Source organism: Tursiops truncatus, chromosome 19 (genome assembly GCF_011762595.2).
Source record: "Tursiops truncatus isolate mTurTru1 chromosome 19, mTurTru1.mat.Y, whole genome shotgun sequence".
NCBI classification, from domain to species: domain Eukaryota; kingdom Metazoa; phylum Chordata; class Mammalia; order Artiodactyla; family Delphinidae; genus Tursiops; species Tursiops truncatus.
The window spans coordinates 11,267,003-11,285,635 of NC_047052.1; the positions used below are offsets into that span (position 1 = coordinate 11,267,003).

The 18,633-nt window shown below is 39.5% G+C and overlaps 1 protein-coding gene across 7 annotated transcripts in view; it reads right to left on the reverse strand.

The window, feature by feature from the left end:
• Positions 1 to 8,730: 8,730 nt before the first annotated feature.
• The window catches only part of CNTNAP4 (contactin associated protein family member 4), a 262,949-nt gene continuing 253,046 nt past the window's right edge, over positions 8,731 to 18,633 (reverse strand). For 6 of the 7 annotated variants that reach the window (XM_019941613.3, XM_019941626.3, XM_019941632.3 and 3 more), the window contains 3 exons: positions 15,088 to 15,306; positions 14,685 to 14,756; positions 8,731 to 9,395 (listed from right to left, as the gene is read on the reverse strand). In XM_019941613.3, coding sequence (XP_019797172.1) covers positions 9,202 to 9,395; positions 14,685 to 14,756; positions 15,088 to 15,306 — 485 coding nt within the window. In that variant the 3' untranslated portion in view covers positions 8,731 to 9,201. The remainder of the gene's footprint in view (positions 9,396 to 14,684; positions 14,757 to 15,087; positions 15,307 to 18,633) is intronic. The other variant, XM_019941621.3, reaches the window with a different exon arrangement.

Sequence of the window (18,633 nt, forward strand, 5' to 3'; positions counted from 1 at the left end):
CCCTGGGTTGGTGGTTGGACTGAATGTGAATGAAACACAGAGACACATCTCTTGATCTCATGGTGCTGTGAGTCAGGTGTTTTCAGTAGGAGAATCTGATGTAGCAATGGAGACCACGGAACCTTTGCTGAGAAAACGATGCTGAAAATGATGGAAATGAGTAAACTAATTGATTTGAGGAGAGAAGAATTTACTGCAAAGGAACTGCAAACTCAAAATCTGTGCAATGGGGGCAGGGGATAAATGGAAGATAAATGGAACTGAACTAAAAAATTCTTAGTGTGGGGTATCTGTGTCTGATCTGAGGCTGGGGCTAGATCATGATCATGTTCAGGACAACCACATAATTTATCATTAGAAATGTAACATTCTTGATAGTGAAATAAAAATCCATAATTAACCTGGGACACTAAGGGTAACCCATATAGAACATACGATCACCATAACCTTCATCTTCAGAGCAAAGAAAGAGAAACTTCTAAAGACGCACAGTGAACGTGAGATGACATACAGATAGGTTTGCAGAGAAGGGGATGGCCAGGAGGTTCAGGGGTTGTGGCCCTCATATGATAAACTAATTAGGAGGCCACTGCAGTGGACTGATGACAGTAGCTTGAGCAGGGTTTCTGAAGAATGAGACAAGAGGATAGGGTTATGATACAGTTAAAGGACAAATGGACACATCTTGGTGATGAATCAAATAGGGAGTGTGAAGAAAAGGGGGTCCTGGTTTGATTTCAACTTTTGGCAGGTAGGTGGATGGTGCTGCTATTCTGTAAGACTGCAAACACTGGAAGAGGCCAGCAGCAGGGAGATGCAGATTGATGCACAGCTGGGATGAAGTTTAAAGCGTGAAAGAGGAGGCTAATCTGCACGTTAACCCAGTGGTGACTCCATAGAATGTACCAGAGAGACTATGTCAGAATCCTCCACCTGGCACTCTGCAAGGATGGATATTCTATACACTAGGAATTCACTGTCAAACACTTTAATTGTCCTGGCAATGACCTGCAAGCTAGACCCTATTCTGTGTCTGCAGTAAAGGTTTCTACCAAATAATATGAATATCTTTCATCCTGGGGCAGAACGAAATCCAGTGTCGGCAAGGAACTGCACTTCCCTTTGGGCTGTGGTCTTTATGTTTTGGGAGTGGGAAGGCAATTGTACCATGTTGGGTGGGAGGGCAGCAGTACAGAAGAGTAACTCATTGAAAGGGCAGGATTGGTGGACTCTAGGAACTGTAATAATCGATACTTGATTGAATTCAGTTTTTCTGCTTTGGGAATATTTTATATTATTTCCAAGATGTCCATAATATTTTTTCTTAAATGTTACTTTCCTCTCTTCTCTGTATTTAGCGAATTAAGCGAAAAGCTTGGACTACATTCAGAAGTTGGTTGTAAAAAAACAGAGAGAATCTACTTAGCTTAAACTAGACTCTGGTTTGTTCACTAGAGTAATGGTCTCATGTGGGCAGCTGGCTGAGTAACATATAAGGACCAAGATAGGTTTGTAGAATATGACACCATTCCTTCAGGGACTCCAGAAGACCGTGGGGGGAGGAGGTACACACTTAAAAGATTCAACTTCCTACAGTCCTGAGATAAGAGCTCAAACTATTTTTCCTTGGGTATTAAAGGAAAGGATGATACATGAATGCCACAGGAACTAGGTGGAGATCTAGCTTTGTTTCCCTGAACTGTCTGGAAGCCAGTGGGAGGTTCTAAACCTCTTCCCATACCTACTCCTTCAGTGCAAAAGCAGTCACATGGCAAAAAAATAGTTACATGTGTGTAACTATAATTTTTTTAGCAATTTAGTAGCAATTTTGTTTGTACAATATTATAACTCAGAAAATATTTCCCTTCAAATTAAGGATTATAAGAATAGACTGACTCTATGTTTACATGATGCTTTATAGCTTAAATTCTATAGCTAAGCTTCAATTTCATGACAGAAGCCAACAGAAAAGTAGAAATTGCTCAAAGAACATTTTAGAGGCATTTTATCACCGTATTGATTTCATACATCACGAAATTTCAAACATGATAAGGTCGAAGTGCACTAAATTCCGCTAAGAAAGTCGACAGGAAATATGAGAGATTTTCTTTCTCTTATACAAATTACAGGTTGAAGAAGGATGTGTGGACATGTGACACCATTCAGAAACTATCATCAGTATTGTCACCACTATAGTTCTTAATAGTTGAAATTAGTTTGGTCAGTGTTTGTTTTAGTTTCTGATTTTTTTTTCCTCGGTATGATAAGATGTGGTGTTTTGTTATATTTGGTTCATTTTCCTTCATAGAACTACAATACTTTTCCAGAAAATGTCGTTCTACAATCATTTATTTGGTGCCATAGACTTCTACTAAGCAAAGTTTGTCAGGTATCTTAAGCAAATGAAAAAAAATCACTGCAAAGAGTCTCTTACTCATCCTAGTCATTTGTAACCATCGCCTTTTAATATGTATTTTGGAAGAACAGGTCATTTGACTGCTCAATTAAAAACTTAATTTGTTCCTTAGGGAGGACGGGAGGGAGGCTCAGGAGGGAGGGGATATGGGGATATGTGTATACTTATAGCTGGTTCACTTTGTTGTATAACAGAAACTGACACAACATTGTAGAGCAATTATATGCCAATAAAGACATAAACAAAAAGAATAAAAACATGAAAAAAAATTAATTTTTTCCTGTTGAAAATATAGAGAAACACAAATTCATTCACAGAAATGTAATTTATCAGAAAGTTTCTCACACGAACAGCTTGGAAGCAGATATGTTAGTTCAATGGGCACGAAGCCATGTCTAGGATCAGCACATTGAAAAGGAACATTATTTTATTACGAGCAAACACAAATTAGTCTGGCATGACACAAGGAATTATAATAAGAACTGGTCTTGCTAGTTTGTGGCTTGATAAAATAGATATTACTAATTTAATGACTTTTCGAAACATAATGGTTAGAGCTCCTAAGAGGCATGTGAAGACAATGAGTAAGTCAAGTTGTGAGAATTTCCAATCTTTTCTCAGGAGGAGAAGGAGGTTAGAGCCAAGGGAAGGATCCCAGAGTCCACTCCGGCTAGAGTCACTATTTGCATTGCAGCCATACATGCAAAGTGAGACAAATTTATGCAAAGAAATGGACCAGACATTCTATACCTAACACAGGAAATACGGGGACAGACAGTGCTCTGGTCTCCCAAGCATTTTACATAGAGAAGCATAAAGGACACCTGAATATAGGTAGAAACCTAGAAAAGTTCAAACAAAAAGGATCTGGAGTAAAGGATATTTGGCTAGTTGGATGAAGAAAAATACAGTAAATGGGGGTGTGGTAGGCAAAACAGAAACAGACTCACAGATATAGAAAACAAACTAGTGGTTCCCAGTGGCGAGAGGGAAGGGGGTGGGTAGGCTTCAGTGGGTTCTAGAGGCAGCCTTTTCCACACTGGAGAATAGAACTGTGACCATACATTGGGTAACATAAAAGTCCTCTAGTTTTGAATGGGGCTCAGAGCAAGAAACGGTTTTACAGTGGGTCCAGACAGTAGACAAGTGGTCCTGCCTCTTGGACCATATAACTCTGTGGACCCTATGCTCTTCGTGGTATCATTGATGGAAGAAGATGCCATGCAGACTTCACCGGCAGTCACCAATGGGAATAATACACTGCAGAACTTCAAGATTTGGAAGCAATGCCATGTCATCTGCAGGAGAGAAATACCCAACTCTCTAAAAAAATCCCCTGGCATGCCACTGAGCCCTGCTAGAGATGAAAAGCCTCACACCGGGACATCAAGTGTGGTCAAAATTGTCCATAATGATCTGGGTTCTGTCAGAATCACCAAGTCACAGCGTTAGCAGGATGGCCAACATAACTACAAAGTGGTGCATCTGGGATCAAGCATTAGTAGGCACAAGCCGTCTGCACAGGCACTAGCCTGGACCCCCATGTTCTCCACTGATCTTCCCTGGCACGTTTCCCTTGGCTCACACTTAGGGCTGCATGAATGGTCCCTTATTACCAACTGCTGAAGAAGGTAAAACAGTGAACTTGGTGCATGGATGGGATGATTTAGAATGTGGGTGAAGCTGCAATTGAAAGGTAGCACCGCTACAGAGTCCCAATCAGGACAGCATAGAAAGACAGTGGCGAGGAGAGACCCACCCAATGAATAGAACTTTTGGATGGTGGCCCCAGTCACTCACTTGGTATGAAAGAAATGGCCCAAGGTTATAATATATATGGACTTACAGGCAGTAATTTGGTCAGTTTGTCAGGACCTAGGAGATTTGGAAGATCAGAGACAAGGAGGTCTGAGGGAGAAGCATGTGGATGGACCTATGGGTAGGTGGGCATGAATGTCAAGATCTTTGCCCACCAGAAAGCTTATGCTGCTGTGGAATACTCACTAACAACCAAGTAGACAGAAGGACTTAGCCAGTTGGTGTCAACCACTCAATCACTGACCACTGAAGTGCTAGTACAATGGGTGTATGAGCAGAGTAGCCACGGAGGTAGGAATGGAAGCAATGCATCCTAAGCAGATTAGCTCCCATCCATCAGGACTGTTGTCACTACTACCACTCCTGAGTGTTCAAATGGTCAGCAGCAGAGACCCGCACTCATTCCCCACAAAGATTCCCCTCTACGAGGACACCAGTTTTGCGGCCAGCTGACTACATCAGATCTTTTCTACCCTGAAATGGACAGAGATTACTTCTGATTAGCATCATTACTTATTTCAGGTACGGGCTGCCTTTACTGCCTGCAAGGCATCAGCCAACACCACCTTCTGAGTGTCTACGAAGAGCTTCTGATGGTGCGATATGGAAGGACCAGCATAACCCACAGTATCTGATCACTCTCACACACCCTTTGCTGTAACGCGGATCTTTAGCTAGTGCAGTGTCAACGTGGGAGGTCATGTCAGGGGGAACCGTCCTGATCGGTAATAATAGACAGAGCTGCTGTTACGCTATGGGGGCGGGAAGAATATGTTTGGCAGGTAGATACCCCTTTGACCAATTTTAATGGTAAATGCAAAAGTACAGCAGCTGCAGCCTGGAAAGGTTATACTAGACAAGGGTTCCAACTCTTTGCAGAGTTGTCAGCTCGCGATATGGGAGTCTGGTATGGGTTGTAGAGGAGGGAGAGAATGAGTCCCAGCTCATTCTCCTGTTACAGTCTCCTGTTACAGCATGTAATTAAGAAACACGGAGATAGCTAAAAAGAGAGACAGCTAAAGGAGCTGAAAGCGATACGGCAACAGAGCTATTTCTCCTTGTAAGACTTCTTGTATTGAATACTATTTAAATTTTAAAATATATGCATGTATTTTTTAAATTTAACATTATAAATAGGGAAAAGAATAAAAAAATGGTTTCACCTGAGAAGCCATTATAATTGTGGGTCAGGCTGTTTTCCATCCCATTTTATTTGCATTTGCAAATCTTCAAAGCCAGGCTCCAGGGAAGCTATCGATACATCAAAAGTCCAAGTCTCTTACCACATTATATGCAAAATGTTCATATTCCCTTGCTCCTCACGTCGTATTCTTTCTCGTGCGCATGTGCTCACTCGCACACAATCCTAACACACGGTCGGCTGCTAAACTTTTTCTTCCCTGTTATCACTCTCCATCATCCCAACTTTGGAAAAGTAGAAGGCAAGCAGGACTTACTGAATGCATCTGTAAAATTGCATTGTTTAGTTAGATTTGTCATTTAGTTGATACATGGATTGGAAAGTCAAACAATCAACTACACACTTTAATATGAGATGTGTCATCTTCTATCATGAGGAAAACATTTGAGGACTCAGTCAGATCTAACTCATATTGAGTATTTCACAAAGACGATATGTGTTTCGATTAAAATGATCTTTCCTAGAGTCAAGAACCATAAGCCTAATAAATATTTTTTTTTAAAGAAAAATCTGTCAACAGCCACGACCTACCAAATAACGGTTTATGTTCATTTAAAAAGGATATGGAAAAGATCTAGAACTATAGGTCATTCTGGACCAAAAGGATACCAAGATCCTTTCTACACCACTAAATAATTGTCAAAACTCCAGGTCTTAAAGGCACTAATGATCAGCAAAATGTGGAGTGAAAATGAAATTCTTGTCACAGCTTCGTCGCTTATTATATACGACTACATGTCCCCTTGGGAATATAACCTCACAGATAGGAGTCTCAGACCTTTCATCTGTAAAACTGAGCTGTTCACACTAATATATCAGCGACGGCCAGCTGCACGACGGACTCTGTCGCCAGGCTCTGTTATAGATGAAGGACAATACCATCTGATGAAAGGTAATTTGAACCCTTGACTTCTGTCTGGTTGCTTGTCTAGATAAAGCTTCTCCTTCTGGTTGCTGTCTTTAACTTACCGTCCGAAGAATTTATTAAATTTGCTTTAAAGAGCCACACTTGGGAAAGGATTTTAAAAAATGGAACTGTTTCCTAGAGTGGACGTGGTTTCTGCAAAATTAAGACATCATTTTCCACGCGTGACCCTCATTTCATACGCCACCCTGACCCCACTTCATTTGCATATTGCACATCTGGATTTAATGAGATTTGGGACATGTTAATTACATATTGTTTTCATTTTTTTCACTTGAAATCACCAATAAAGAATTTTTAAACTTTTATATTACATCAGCGTGTGCTGTATTCTTACGTATAATCCTGTGCATCTATACGGGGCTCACTGTATAGACGAGCCAAGTTCTTGGCAGAAGTAAAAGGATATCACCCAATTTAACTATAAAATAACCTTTCAGCAAACACCTGCTAACAGTCAAATCATTGTTCTTTGGCAAAACTTAAAATCTATTTTAACTTCCTTTACTTGTTACAATCAGTAAACATCTTCCTATTTTTTCTTTCATTTCTGAGTCCAGTTAAAAGGAAAAATTATAAATGCAGCTTTTGTTAACAATTCATAATAATCACGGGGTGTACCAAAAGGTTCAAAAAAACCCACGAACACCAGTAAAGAAGGCATACATCTACGCATCTTTTTACTGTTTTGAGAAAAAAACATCCAGTATAATTCCCTCATTTTAAACTTTTATACAACATCTCAAAATATATTCTGCATTTTACTTCAAAAGTGCATTTTATTAAGAAAAAAGAAGGAGCAGATTACAAATCAGGGAATGCAAGTCATGGCATATGATGTATCAGTGCGTTTTGATGCTATAATGTTGCAGTTCCTAGCCGGCAGACCACAGAGTACTGCGGGGCTTCACCATCTATAATCCTGTTTACATTCCAGCTCCCAACCAGGTTAAAGCTGCTACTAAATAACAAGAACACGTGTGAAAGATTCAGAGCTGTTACAGTGTTTGTATTCAGCTTTGCATTAAATGAAAACTACCATTTTCATGTTCAATCCTTTGGTAGCTACCACAAGCCTTTCAGCAACAACAAAAATGCCATTTATCCATATAGGTCCTTCATAAACTACTGTTAATTCATATCCTTGAGATTTAGTCGGGCATTTACAGAAACATCAAAATGGATATAGTGCTGTGAGAAAAGACAGGCAGGTTTTGTAAGGAGAGTCAAGAAGGAAAATAAAGAAAAATATGTTTAATTTACATATTTCCAAATTGTTCTGGTGTGAACGAACGAAGGAATCCAGTTTTTCTTTGGCAGACACCCGTAAAGTGTGAGTGTAAATTCCGAAGTGCCTCTGCTATACAATTGGCTTGTGGAATTCAAAGGTAGCTACATGCAAGCATCTTGTTTACATGGCCTCAAGGGTAATTATTGCAAGTTTCATAAAGTTACTGATAATTATTTGAACTTCTGTTAGGTATATATCTCCTAATCAAAATGAACTAGTTAGTAAGTTATATTGATTTTTGGTTCTTTTTGAGAAATACACCCCATCATCGTAAATGAGAAGTGACTAGAACGACAGACTTAGAATATGACATGTAATATGCCATCACCCCTTAGGAGGAGCATTCTTGAATAACTCTACTGGATTTGAAAAAAGGGGGCATGGTGCGGCTTATATTTCAAAAAGTACACCTGGATGTCAGTGCACAGCAAAATATATGCCTGAAGCGGGGGGAGATAGAGTTTAGAATGAAGAATGGAGCTCTACACTTCAAGTGTCTCTTTTTTCTAATACATAAGAAGATGCTCCATGGACTACAGTAAAGGGAGATCAAGGAAAAGTGGGTGATAAACTTTAGGAAAATAGAAATATAAACCTATAAAGAAAACTGACATAAGGTTTGGGGGAAAATATTCTCGGAAGTATATTTCATTTGAGATATTACAGTTGTAAATGAAAACAATTCTTTGAAGTGTTAAGAATTGTGTTTTTTATATCAACGAGTTTACGTGCCAACATTTCACACTCTTTGGGAAACTGGCATTACCCAGGGTCTTAACTACTGCTGATACCGAACCATGAGAGCAAGTTAAACAGAAAAGTGTTAAAGGCAAGACATCACATACTGATGAGCAATGCACTTTGTAGGTCTTGTTACATATGAATTGCATGTTCAGAGCTGGAGCCTGACACTCAAAACCTAAAGTTTTCAAAATCATTGAGAAGAGTCAAATAGAAAAAGAGCAATACAAACAAACCAGTGACAACAAAACATATTTCAACACTACTGATAAATTGTATTGAATGCAATACAGAGAAAGGCAAAGGGGTTTATATACTTTTGGCCACTGAAGATGCAAACACCAGCCAAACAGGATCTTAGAAGCATTTCCAGGTCTATGAATAACACCATGGGGACACTAAAGCAAACACAGAATATGTTCTCAAATAAAGCAAGGTCATTATAGTCCAATTTTGACTTTCACCTCTCACACAACTTAGGTATCACTTACGGCTGAGAGGCCAGGGCTACACTTTTCACATTGAAAACCTGTAGCTCTCAAGTGGGTTAAACTTCTGTTTCAGATCATATCAGAACAGTTGGAAATTAATATCAATATCTAAAACTCCTTGTTATATAGAATGACCACTGTGGGAAGTATGTCACTGGATGAGGCCTCCTGGAGCTGTCTCGAGTCTGGACATGGCAACATGGCAGTGCTGCAAATCCATTGCCTGTACATTCAATGTAAGAACTGTTTTTTGTCCCTTGAGAGCCCCTGGCTATTAAATCAGACTGCTGTAATTATAAGGTAAATCACTGCTGCCAATCAGAAGAAGTACTCTTTCTGATTTTCACGGACTGCATTTTGTGTATGAAGCTCACTTTTCAGAACAGCCTCAGCACTGTCTACATTCTCTGACCTTTTTGCCTCATTCCTTCTGTATAACCTTTTCTGCTGATAAATGCGGACAGCTATGGCAGCGATGCACAGCAAGATAAAGATCACAACAGCTATCAAACCTGGTGAGAGAAGAGAAAAGAAACACAAAATCAGAATTGTTGTCCATGCAGAAACTGTAGACTTCACTGTTCAAGAAGTCATCAGAAAATTATTTTCTACTGAGATCAAGCGTCTAATATATATAAATTGGAAATTTCAAATCAATATCAAAACCTTAGGTATTTCTGGATCAAGTGGTATAAAATATGTTGTTTACTTCTGAGTTCTATCAGTCTTGTAGGTTCCCCTTCATTTACTCTGAACGCATATTATATTGGATTCATTCAGTGCATTTATATGTACAATATGTTAATAACACAAGGTATTACCTACATGACTCTAAGACCATGGGGTCACTTCACATTAATACCCAGACAAGTTTTAATTATTTTGAAATTATAGAGTAATAGTAACATCATAAAATAATCAAATGTGTTTTTAATACTTAAATATGTAAACATTTTTTATTATTTATTTTATTTTATTATCGTTATTAGTTTTGGCTTCACCATGCGGCATGTGGGATCTTAGTTCCTGGACCAGGGATAACCCACGCCCCCTGCAGGGGAAGCATGGAGTCTTAACCACTGGACCTCCAGGGAAGTCTCTGTAAACATTTTTTAATTGAAGTACATTTGATTTACAATGTTGTGTTAGCTTAAGGTGCACAGCACAATGATTCAGTTATACATATATACATATACATATATATCTATTTTTTTCAGATTCTTTTCCCTTATAGGTTATTCCAAAATATTGAGTCTAGGTCCCTGGGTAAACAGTATGTCCTTGTTGTTTCTCTATTTTATATACAGTAGTGTGTATAGGTTGATCCCAATCTCCTAATTTATCCCCTTAAATGTAAACACTTTAATGAACTTGATTATCAATAATTTGTTATATTGTTAAATAAATAGCAGGAACAGTTATGTATACGAATAATCTTGACTAATGAAATATATCGATATGAATACATAGAGTAATTATATCTATATGAGGAATATTGATTTTTTGAAACACCTGATTGTAAATAAAAAATTGGTGGTAAATAAAAAATTGGTGGTAAATAAAAAATACCACAACTGTTAGCGATGCCAAATGGTTACCAATCCTGGCATTACGTTAAGTCAGTCTTCTTCAAAGTGTGATCTATGAATCCCTGGTGGTTCCCGGGACACTGTGAGGGGTCCACAGGGTCAAAACTATTCATAATAACTCTAAGATGCCTTTTTCACTGTGTTGTAATATCCACTGATAGGACAAAACAAGGTTAGGTCAACTTCTTGGTACCTTGGCATGAATTAAGGCAAGGCCACCAAACCTTAAAAGTGGTCACTGAATTCATAAAGTAGAAAGCAGGCATTGCACTACCAGATTCATTTAAGAATATCCTTGATGAAGCACTAAAAATTACACATTTTACCAAATCATGACCTTTGGCCATAAGTCCTTCTAACATTTTGTGTGATGACATGGGAAGTATTTGTAAAGTACTTCTACTGTAGCGTGAAGTATGATGGTTGTCTCCAGGAAGAATGCCAGCGTGAACATCTGAGTTGAGTTGTGAACTGAACTAGCTGCTTTTTCCTTTAAAGAACACTGTTTTTACTTGAAAGGATGACTGACAGATAAACTATGGTTGTTTTAACTGGGATATCTGGCAGACATTTTCTTTAAAATGAAGTAAATCTGTCACTTCAAGAAAAACAGAGCTTCCCTGGGGGCGCAGTGGCTAAGAATCTGCCCGCCAATGCAGGGGACACGGGCTCAAGCCCTGGTCCGGGAAGATCCCACCTGCCGCAGAACAACTAAGCCCATGCGCCACAACTACTGAGCCTGTGTGCCACAGCTGTTGAGGCCCACGTGCCTGGATCCCATGCTTCATGGGGGGGGCACCACAATGAGGGGGTCCCCGCACTGCAGTGGGGACTGGCCCCCGCTCGCGAGCCCACGCACAGCAACGAAGACCCGATGCAGCCAAAAATAAATAAATAAAAATTTTAAAATTTATTAAAAAGAAAAGAAAGAAAAGAAAAACAACTGACAATGTAGGATGCCAATGATAAAGCCAAGTTTTCAAATGAAAAATAGAATTTGGAAAACTGTTGTCTGTCACCATGAGTTTGAGAGTTCCCTTGTACTTAGACTCTTCTGATGAAATCAGTGGAGGTACTAATATAGTGTTTTCAGACGAAAATAGGTACAATGAAAACATGTGATGTGGATGGAGTCTCATATCATAAAACAAGGACTCTTCCTCCTAGTTTAAATTAGGTATAAACAACTCTAACAAATCCAACTGAAGCCAAAACTTTGAAAGTCCTCATCAGTCACAGTGGATTTCACAGCACATGATCTGATGGGCAGATTCACTACAGCCAATCATAATATTGCCAGGGGCTAAGCCGATTTTTGGCGAGGTCAGCCTCACCTGAAAGGGACAGAAATTCCTTGTTGACAGATCCAACATAAACCTGGTAACTAAATTCTGTACCATACTTGAAATCTGAAGAATTTACTAATGGATACGATTTTTCATAGTTGGTCATATTAATAAAGAATAATTTAAATCAGAGGATCCATTTGATGTTATACATTTTGCCTTTCATCTTAGAAAAGTAATCAGTTGAGTTGCTATAAATACTTCTATTGTCTGGTTATAGGCCTCTAGTTTAAAGAAAGAGATTCTGAACAATTTCAGTGTGGAAAGCTGATGAAGTAGATACAGAGGGCAGGCTACTGCAGGCCCAGGCAGGACGCCCAGACAGTCAAAATCACGGCTGGACTCTGGAAATGGTTTGCTCCATGCACGTGATTTCCCTTTTAACTGGAGACAGTGTTATGTCAGGGTTTCTCATGTCCACGGAAAACCTTGATCTAACCTGTTATACAAAAAAAAAAAAAAAAAGAAAAGAAAGAGGATACTCTAAATGACATATGGCCATCTATCTACAAAACTCTGTGACACTGCCAACTGGTGAATGTGTTTTTATGAGGAAATTATGTAGCTTTCTGTCTAAATCTGAGCATTCATATCTGTGTATTCTGACCAGAAACCCTAAATATCTTATTAAATCAATTTTCCCATCTCACACTGTTTATTTATTTACTGTTTGTAACTGAAGAAAAAGATTACCTAAAATGTAAAACACGGGGGAATTAGCCAGTTGGAAACTACTTAGATGGGTTAATTATTGTTACACAGTGGGTGCAATTTATGAGTAATGCAACAACAAGTGAAGAACTCTACCACAACGCTAGCAGACGGAGCAACATGCTACAGAACAGTATTCTGTGATTTAGCTGAGAAACTGCGCGTGACCCCAGGAGAGGCCTTCCGGGGTTAGATGGCCACGACCAGCTGCTCTGCTCCCGAAGCTCAGTCTGCAATGATCAAAAGCAGACACTCCTGGATCTGTGGACCCTGGCGAGACCCCGAGCAGCAAATCTTCCATAATTCTTGCTCTGCTCTGTGCACTCGAGTCAAGTGAGAATTTCACAGGTCACCTATTAGTTGTTTCCATTGTGTGTTCCATCCCAACATACAATGACTTACAAACAATATTCTAAAGATTAAATACTTGCTGTAACATTAGCTTGACTATACAATAACTATTTCTATCTAAATCTGTATATTTATCTCCCTATATCCTGACTATATATCTATACTAGTTAAATGCACAGAAAAAGCACCGTTATGAGACTGAGACAATTTGTTTGACTAGGAATCCCAACAAGTTGCAATGCTGAGCACATTTTAAATGCTATAACTTCAAATGAGTTTTTACCATAGATTGTATTAATACTATATTGATATATTTATTGTAGACATGCAGTTATTAACTACTCTTCTAACAGGGTTTTAGTTTTTGTTTTTCGCTTGTTATATGACTAAATGAGGAACCTATTTTATGCATCTTTAATTTATACCTCATTAATTTGATAAAAAGTAAAGCAACTGAAAAAGCAATGGGGATGTTAATATTCTCACAAAGAGTTGACCAGTACTATTCTCTGTCTAAATAAAATTCTAAGTTCTTAAAGGAAGTCAGTGTCTACATGAGTAAGGGTGTAAAAAATAGAACCAAATGAATCAGGTATAAAGCCCACGGAAGTTGCTCAAGTATACGACTAATCATGTTACCTGGCAATATATTGATAATAAAATAACTGTTTACTTTTTATGTCCATATCATATGCAGAGTATGGAGGAAAGGTGAGCCACTTAACATTTCAATAATCTGATTAATAACATTCTTAAGACCATTAATCAGGAAGGAAAAGGTTTATGTAGGGGGTTGGTTTTGAGTAAATTATGTCTCAGAGAATATGCTGTTTTACTGCCAGGAAGATAAATTTAAAACTTTTTGTGTTAATTTTGCAATTTAAAATAAGTATTGGGACTTCCCTGGTGGTGCAGTGGTTAAAAATCCTCCTGCTAATGCAGGGGACATGGGTTTGATCCCTGGTCCGGGAAGATCCCACATGCCGTGGAACAACTAAGCCCGTGCGCCACAACTGCTGAGCCTGTGCTCTAGAGCCCGTGAGCCACATCTACTGAGACCTCGTGCCACAACTACTGAAGCTTGTGTGCCTAGAGCCCGTGCTCTGCAACAAGAGAAGCCACCGCAATGAGAAGTCCATGCACCGCAACAAAGAGTAGCCCCCGCTCGCCGCAACTAGAGAAAGCCCGCGCGCAGCAACGAAGACCCAACACAGCCAAAAATAAATAAATATATTAAAAAATAATAATAAAGTAAGTATGAACCACCCTTCTTCCATTAGTTTTGTATTTGATAAAATGCAAATAAAAATGTAATATTCACTGAGAGGAGCATCTAAACCATGGAAATATACACCTTGATTAAGCATTAAGGCAACATTAAATATATGCTTCTAATGTTAATCTCAGGTTTTTCCTACTTCTTACATAAACCCTTGCAGAAGCAGTGATGTGTCCAAGAAGGCAAAAAATGACACTTCCTCAAATCCAGTCAGAACACCCTAGGGAATGGAGATGGCCATTATCAAGCTAAATGATATTCATTAGTATCACAGTGTAACAACCATTCTTTGAGTGTGATGTTTCAGTGAATTATCAATTATTTACACTGAAACTCTCCAAGGAAGCTGGGAATTCAGGATGACTCTATAAGACAATCCAGTACAAATAATAAAGCACCCCACTGACCTCAGGATTCACTGCCTAACTCTTGGGCCATGTGTAGATTCTCCACAGACAGCTTCTCTAGTGCTAACTACCTCATCATTAGCAATGATAGGAAGAGCTCGCTCATGCTTTCTACTACCTCCAATTACTGCAGAGTCACTCTTGATTGTGTTAGTGACGGGTTCTCTGTCATCTCTTGTTCCAGAATGATCTGCAGTTAAAGGACAGAAAAGGGGGAAGAGGGGGATATCGGTGAGTAAAAAGAAGAAATGTTTAAAAATTCATAAACTTTTAAAACCAGAACAGAATTAGAGAGGTCAGTGTGGGATGTCTGCAATTTTAACCTTAAGCAATGCCCACATGCAATGGTCCACAGGAATAACGAATTGAGAATCTAGGAGAGAAATGGGCAAGGACTGAAAATTAAACAAAACCAATTTCAAGAAACCATCTTGAGAACACAGAGTCCCAGCATTAAAAGATTTTAATATCCAGTGGACAAGCTGTGTTTGGGACTGGGTAAAAGAAGCGCCATAGGCCACCTGCAAAGGAGTGTGTCCTCTCCCTTGATGTGGCATCGGTGCCAGCCTGGGCCACACAGCTGGACTCCGTCACGTGTCCTGAGATGGTGATGGGGGCTGGGCGGCTGCGGTGCAGAGCGGCCTTCAGCGGCACCACGTGGCTGACCTGCACAGCAGAGAGACAGCCCAGGAAGCCCTGTGCACCTGCCAGCGCCGTCTCCTGGTCCACGTCACTGTGTTCTGGGAAGCCAAAGAAACACCACAGGATTGATGACAGTGAAGGTGCAAACGGGCATTGCCACAATGGACTATTCCAAGTCTTGACAACGCAACAGCAATACATACTCAGCTGTTAAATTCCTTTTGCTTTTGTCTTTATTACAAGAGATCCATTAAATCTTTCCACAACTACTGGTGAGACATCCCAGGCTAATAAAGACAAGTTTTTAAGTATGGCTAATTAAATATACTGAGAGCTCTCTGGAAATAATTAAAGTCTCTACAAGAATGGGTCAGATAATGAACTGATCAGCGTTCCTGCAAGATGTTATCATGTTAGAGGTTGTATCTCAAAAGCTTTCAGAGACTCTTAATTCTTCACGTACAGCAGTGAAAACTTTCATACCTCACTGACTTTTCTCCCTGTTTCACCGTCCACCTACCACTCAGACTGAGGTATGTGTGTGTCCCCTATACATAGATAACCCCCCTCCATTTTAATGAGCATTTAGTTAATATGGAATTATTGTGGGACAGAGATTGGTTGAGTGTCAAGATATTAATTTATAATTTTACAGTGAAGAAGATATTTCACGCTTGGCAAGCATGAAATCTAAGCAAGGGGAATTAATTGTAGACTTTTAACGTTCAAATGTTATCAGACTACGATGCATCCACCCATCCTACATGACCATAAAGCGGCAAGACCACTTTCCCCTGTGCTGCACCTACCGGGACACCAACACTTGCATTTCGGTCTTTTCAAAAACTAATATAATAAATATTGAATTTACTGAATGCTTATTATACGGTAGGCAGTATTCTAAGGGATTTGCATGCTTGTGTTTAAACCTTACAGAAGCCATGAGTATCCTAGTCTAGTCACACAGACAAGACCCTTTAGGTTCAGAATTTCAGTGATTTGCCTGAGGTTAACTCAGCTGTTGGCATTGTGCACTGGACTCCAGGCCTGTTGGACTCCAAAATCATAAGCTTCTTTTGTTTATAATTGACACATTCTTTCCTTCACTCCACTTATATCTTCTGCAGTGTATTTTTTTTTTTTTTTTTTTTTGGGCTTGGTATCTATTCTTGAAATGACTCTGGGCAACTCTGTTCTGATTAAGCCTGTCTTGTTATATCAAGGTTTTTGAAGAACACTTCCTTCTGTCCCATTTTCATGCATGTTTTATACCTTTTTAATAAAAATACTGATTAGATGTTTAGCATCATGAATATCACACTCTAAAAAATCTGAAAATTAGACAGATTACATCACTTTCCTGTTGTGCTGGGGGATACGGTATTCAGACCCAGGTATCCTAGCTCTGGAGCCTATGTCCTTACCAGTAGGCTGTCCTGCCTCGTAGCACAAAGAGCCCTGGGAGGCTATCACGCTGCTGCTCCGTGAGCACACAGGGAGCCCTCAACACCCAGCACCACATGGTTACATAGGAGGCGCTTCATCGATGTGTATAAACCAAAGAACTAACTTAGTCCCCCCACACAGCAGTCACTCATTTGAATGGATGCAGATACATTCAAATATACATATTTTTAGAAAAAGACAGCATTCTTGCTTCAGAGTTTTTTGGTTTATTTTTTTTACTTTAACAAGGAATAAAAAGGAATATACTTTAATAGCAATATAATCAGAACAGTGCTTTTCATATTTCTTCTACAAGGTTTAAATCCTGAAAAAAATTTCTATAGACCTTAAAAAAAATCTTACATTTTGAACAACAACGAAAAAAGTAAATAGATAAAATTCGCTTCTCTGGTAAAAATCTGATATGAGGCAACTTTTAAAAACCCTACACCTTTAAACGGAAAATATTTACCTATTATAAAATATTGTAGAAAAAAGCTTTAAAATCTAAAACTTAAACTAGTCTGTCAATTAATATTTGTTTTAAGAGCTAAATATACAGGCAACGCATTCCCTGCTGTTTGAGCATCTTACATTCTAGTAGGGGAGACAGACGCTAAACATGAAACAGGAATGGATGAAAATTCTGAACACTGATAATGCTATGAAGAAATAAATTAGAAAATGTGATGGAGTGTATCTGGAACAGAAATTTATCTTGATGGATTAGGTGATTCTTTGTGTGTCTATTTTAAGGATGACTCTGCACAGCCCTATTCTCTTAATCGTCTGTAGATATCTTACTCCAGCATCTTCTGGCTCTATCACTTCGTTCTTAAACTTTGTAAGGTTCCCTGTGATTTAGGAATTTTTATCAGATTGTCCCTGCTGTTTATCTCCTCTCATCTATTACGCATAGACCCCGGTGGCCCATTTTAATCTGCAGACACAGGTTTTTCTTTAGCTTGGAAAATTTCATATGCTGTGCGAGCAGCTATTGTTTCACTTTCATCCTTTTTATGCTTCTGGACTGCCGAGATTCACGTTTGGTCTCCTCTGCATATTCTTTAACTGCTTTTAATCTCCCTGCTGATTTCTATCTTTGAGGACTTGTTTTTGTGTGGGTCACGTGCTTTTCTCACTTGCTCTTCCAGGGAATGATTTCAAGTATCCACAAAGATCATTCTTTTTTAGTCTGGAAAAATCATACTTGTAGTTCCTCTAGGTCTTTTTGCTGCTTGGCTAGAATTTCCTTACAGCGCTCTTACTTAGTTTCATTCAGGATGGGGTCTGTCTCCTTGAATAGCTTCATTCTGGTTGTTTTGATTTCTCTCCCACTTGACTGCTGTTGAATCAAGGGTTGTATATAGGGTTGCTTTTCTCATCTGCTCGTTGATTCTCTGTCACTGCCTTCCTTAGGTGGCTGACGCCCAGAGAAGGTAGACAGCGTAGCAGCTGTCCTTGTCCGTGAAGCTGCCATCCAAATGCCCACCCAACCTTGGGACAGAGAGGACATGGTCCAAATTTCAGGATTCAGGACATCCTCACATTTCAGGTCATTCTCTCCTCGGCAAAGAGGGAACACAGAAGCGCTGAGTTTTCAATGCTGCCCTTTCCCCACGGGGTCCAGGGGTCTCTGCAAGCCAAGCATTTTCCAGGAGCCACACAATTCAGGGTCTCCCTTAAGACTCTTCTAGGCTGGTCCCCAGACTCTCTTCCAACCAGAAGCAGGGAGTCTCACAACACTGTCTCACTGGCAGCCCCCAGGCACCCCACCTGGCTGCGCTAGACCGTCAACTCCCTTGTTTCAGGAAAGTCAATGGGTCGGAACTAGAATCTGGAGAGAAAGGGAACTATGGGACTTTGCATCCATCTTCCCAGAGTTGAGTCCAGATGAAGTTAACAGCTATATTAAGTTGCTTATAAGCAGTACATAGTATCAGAGAGCTGCACTGACAACTGTGTTCATAGAGCCAGTG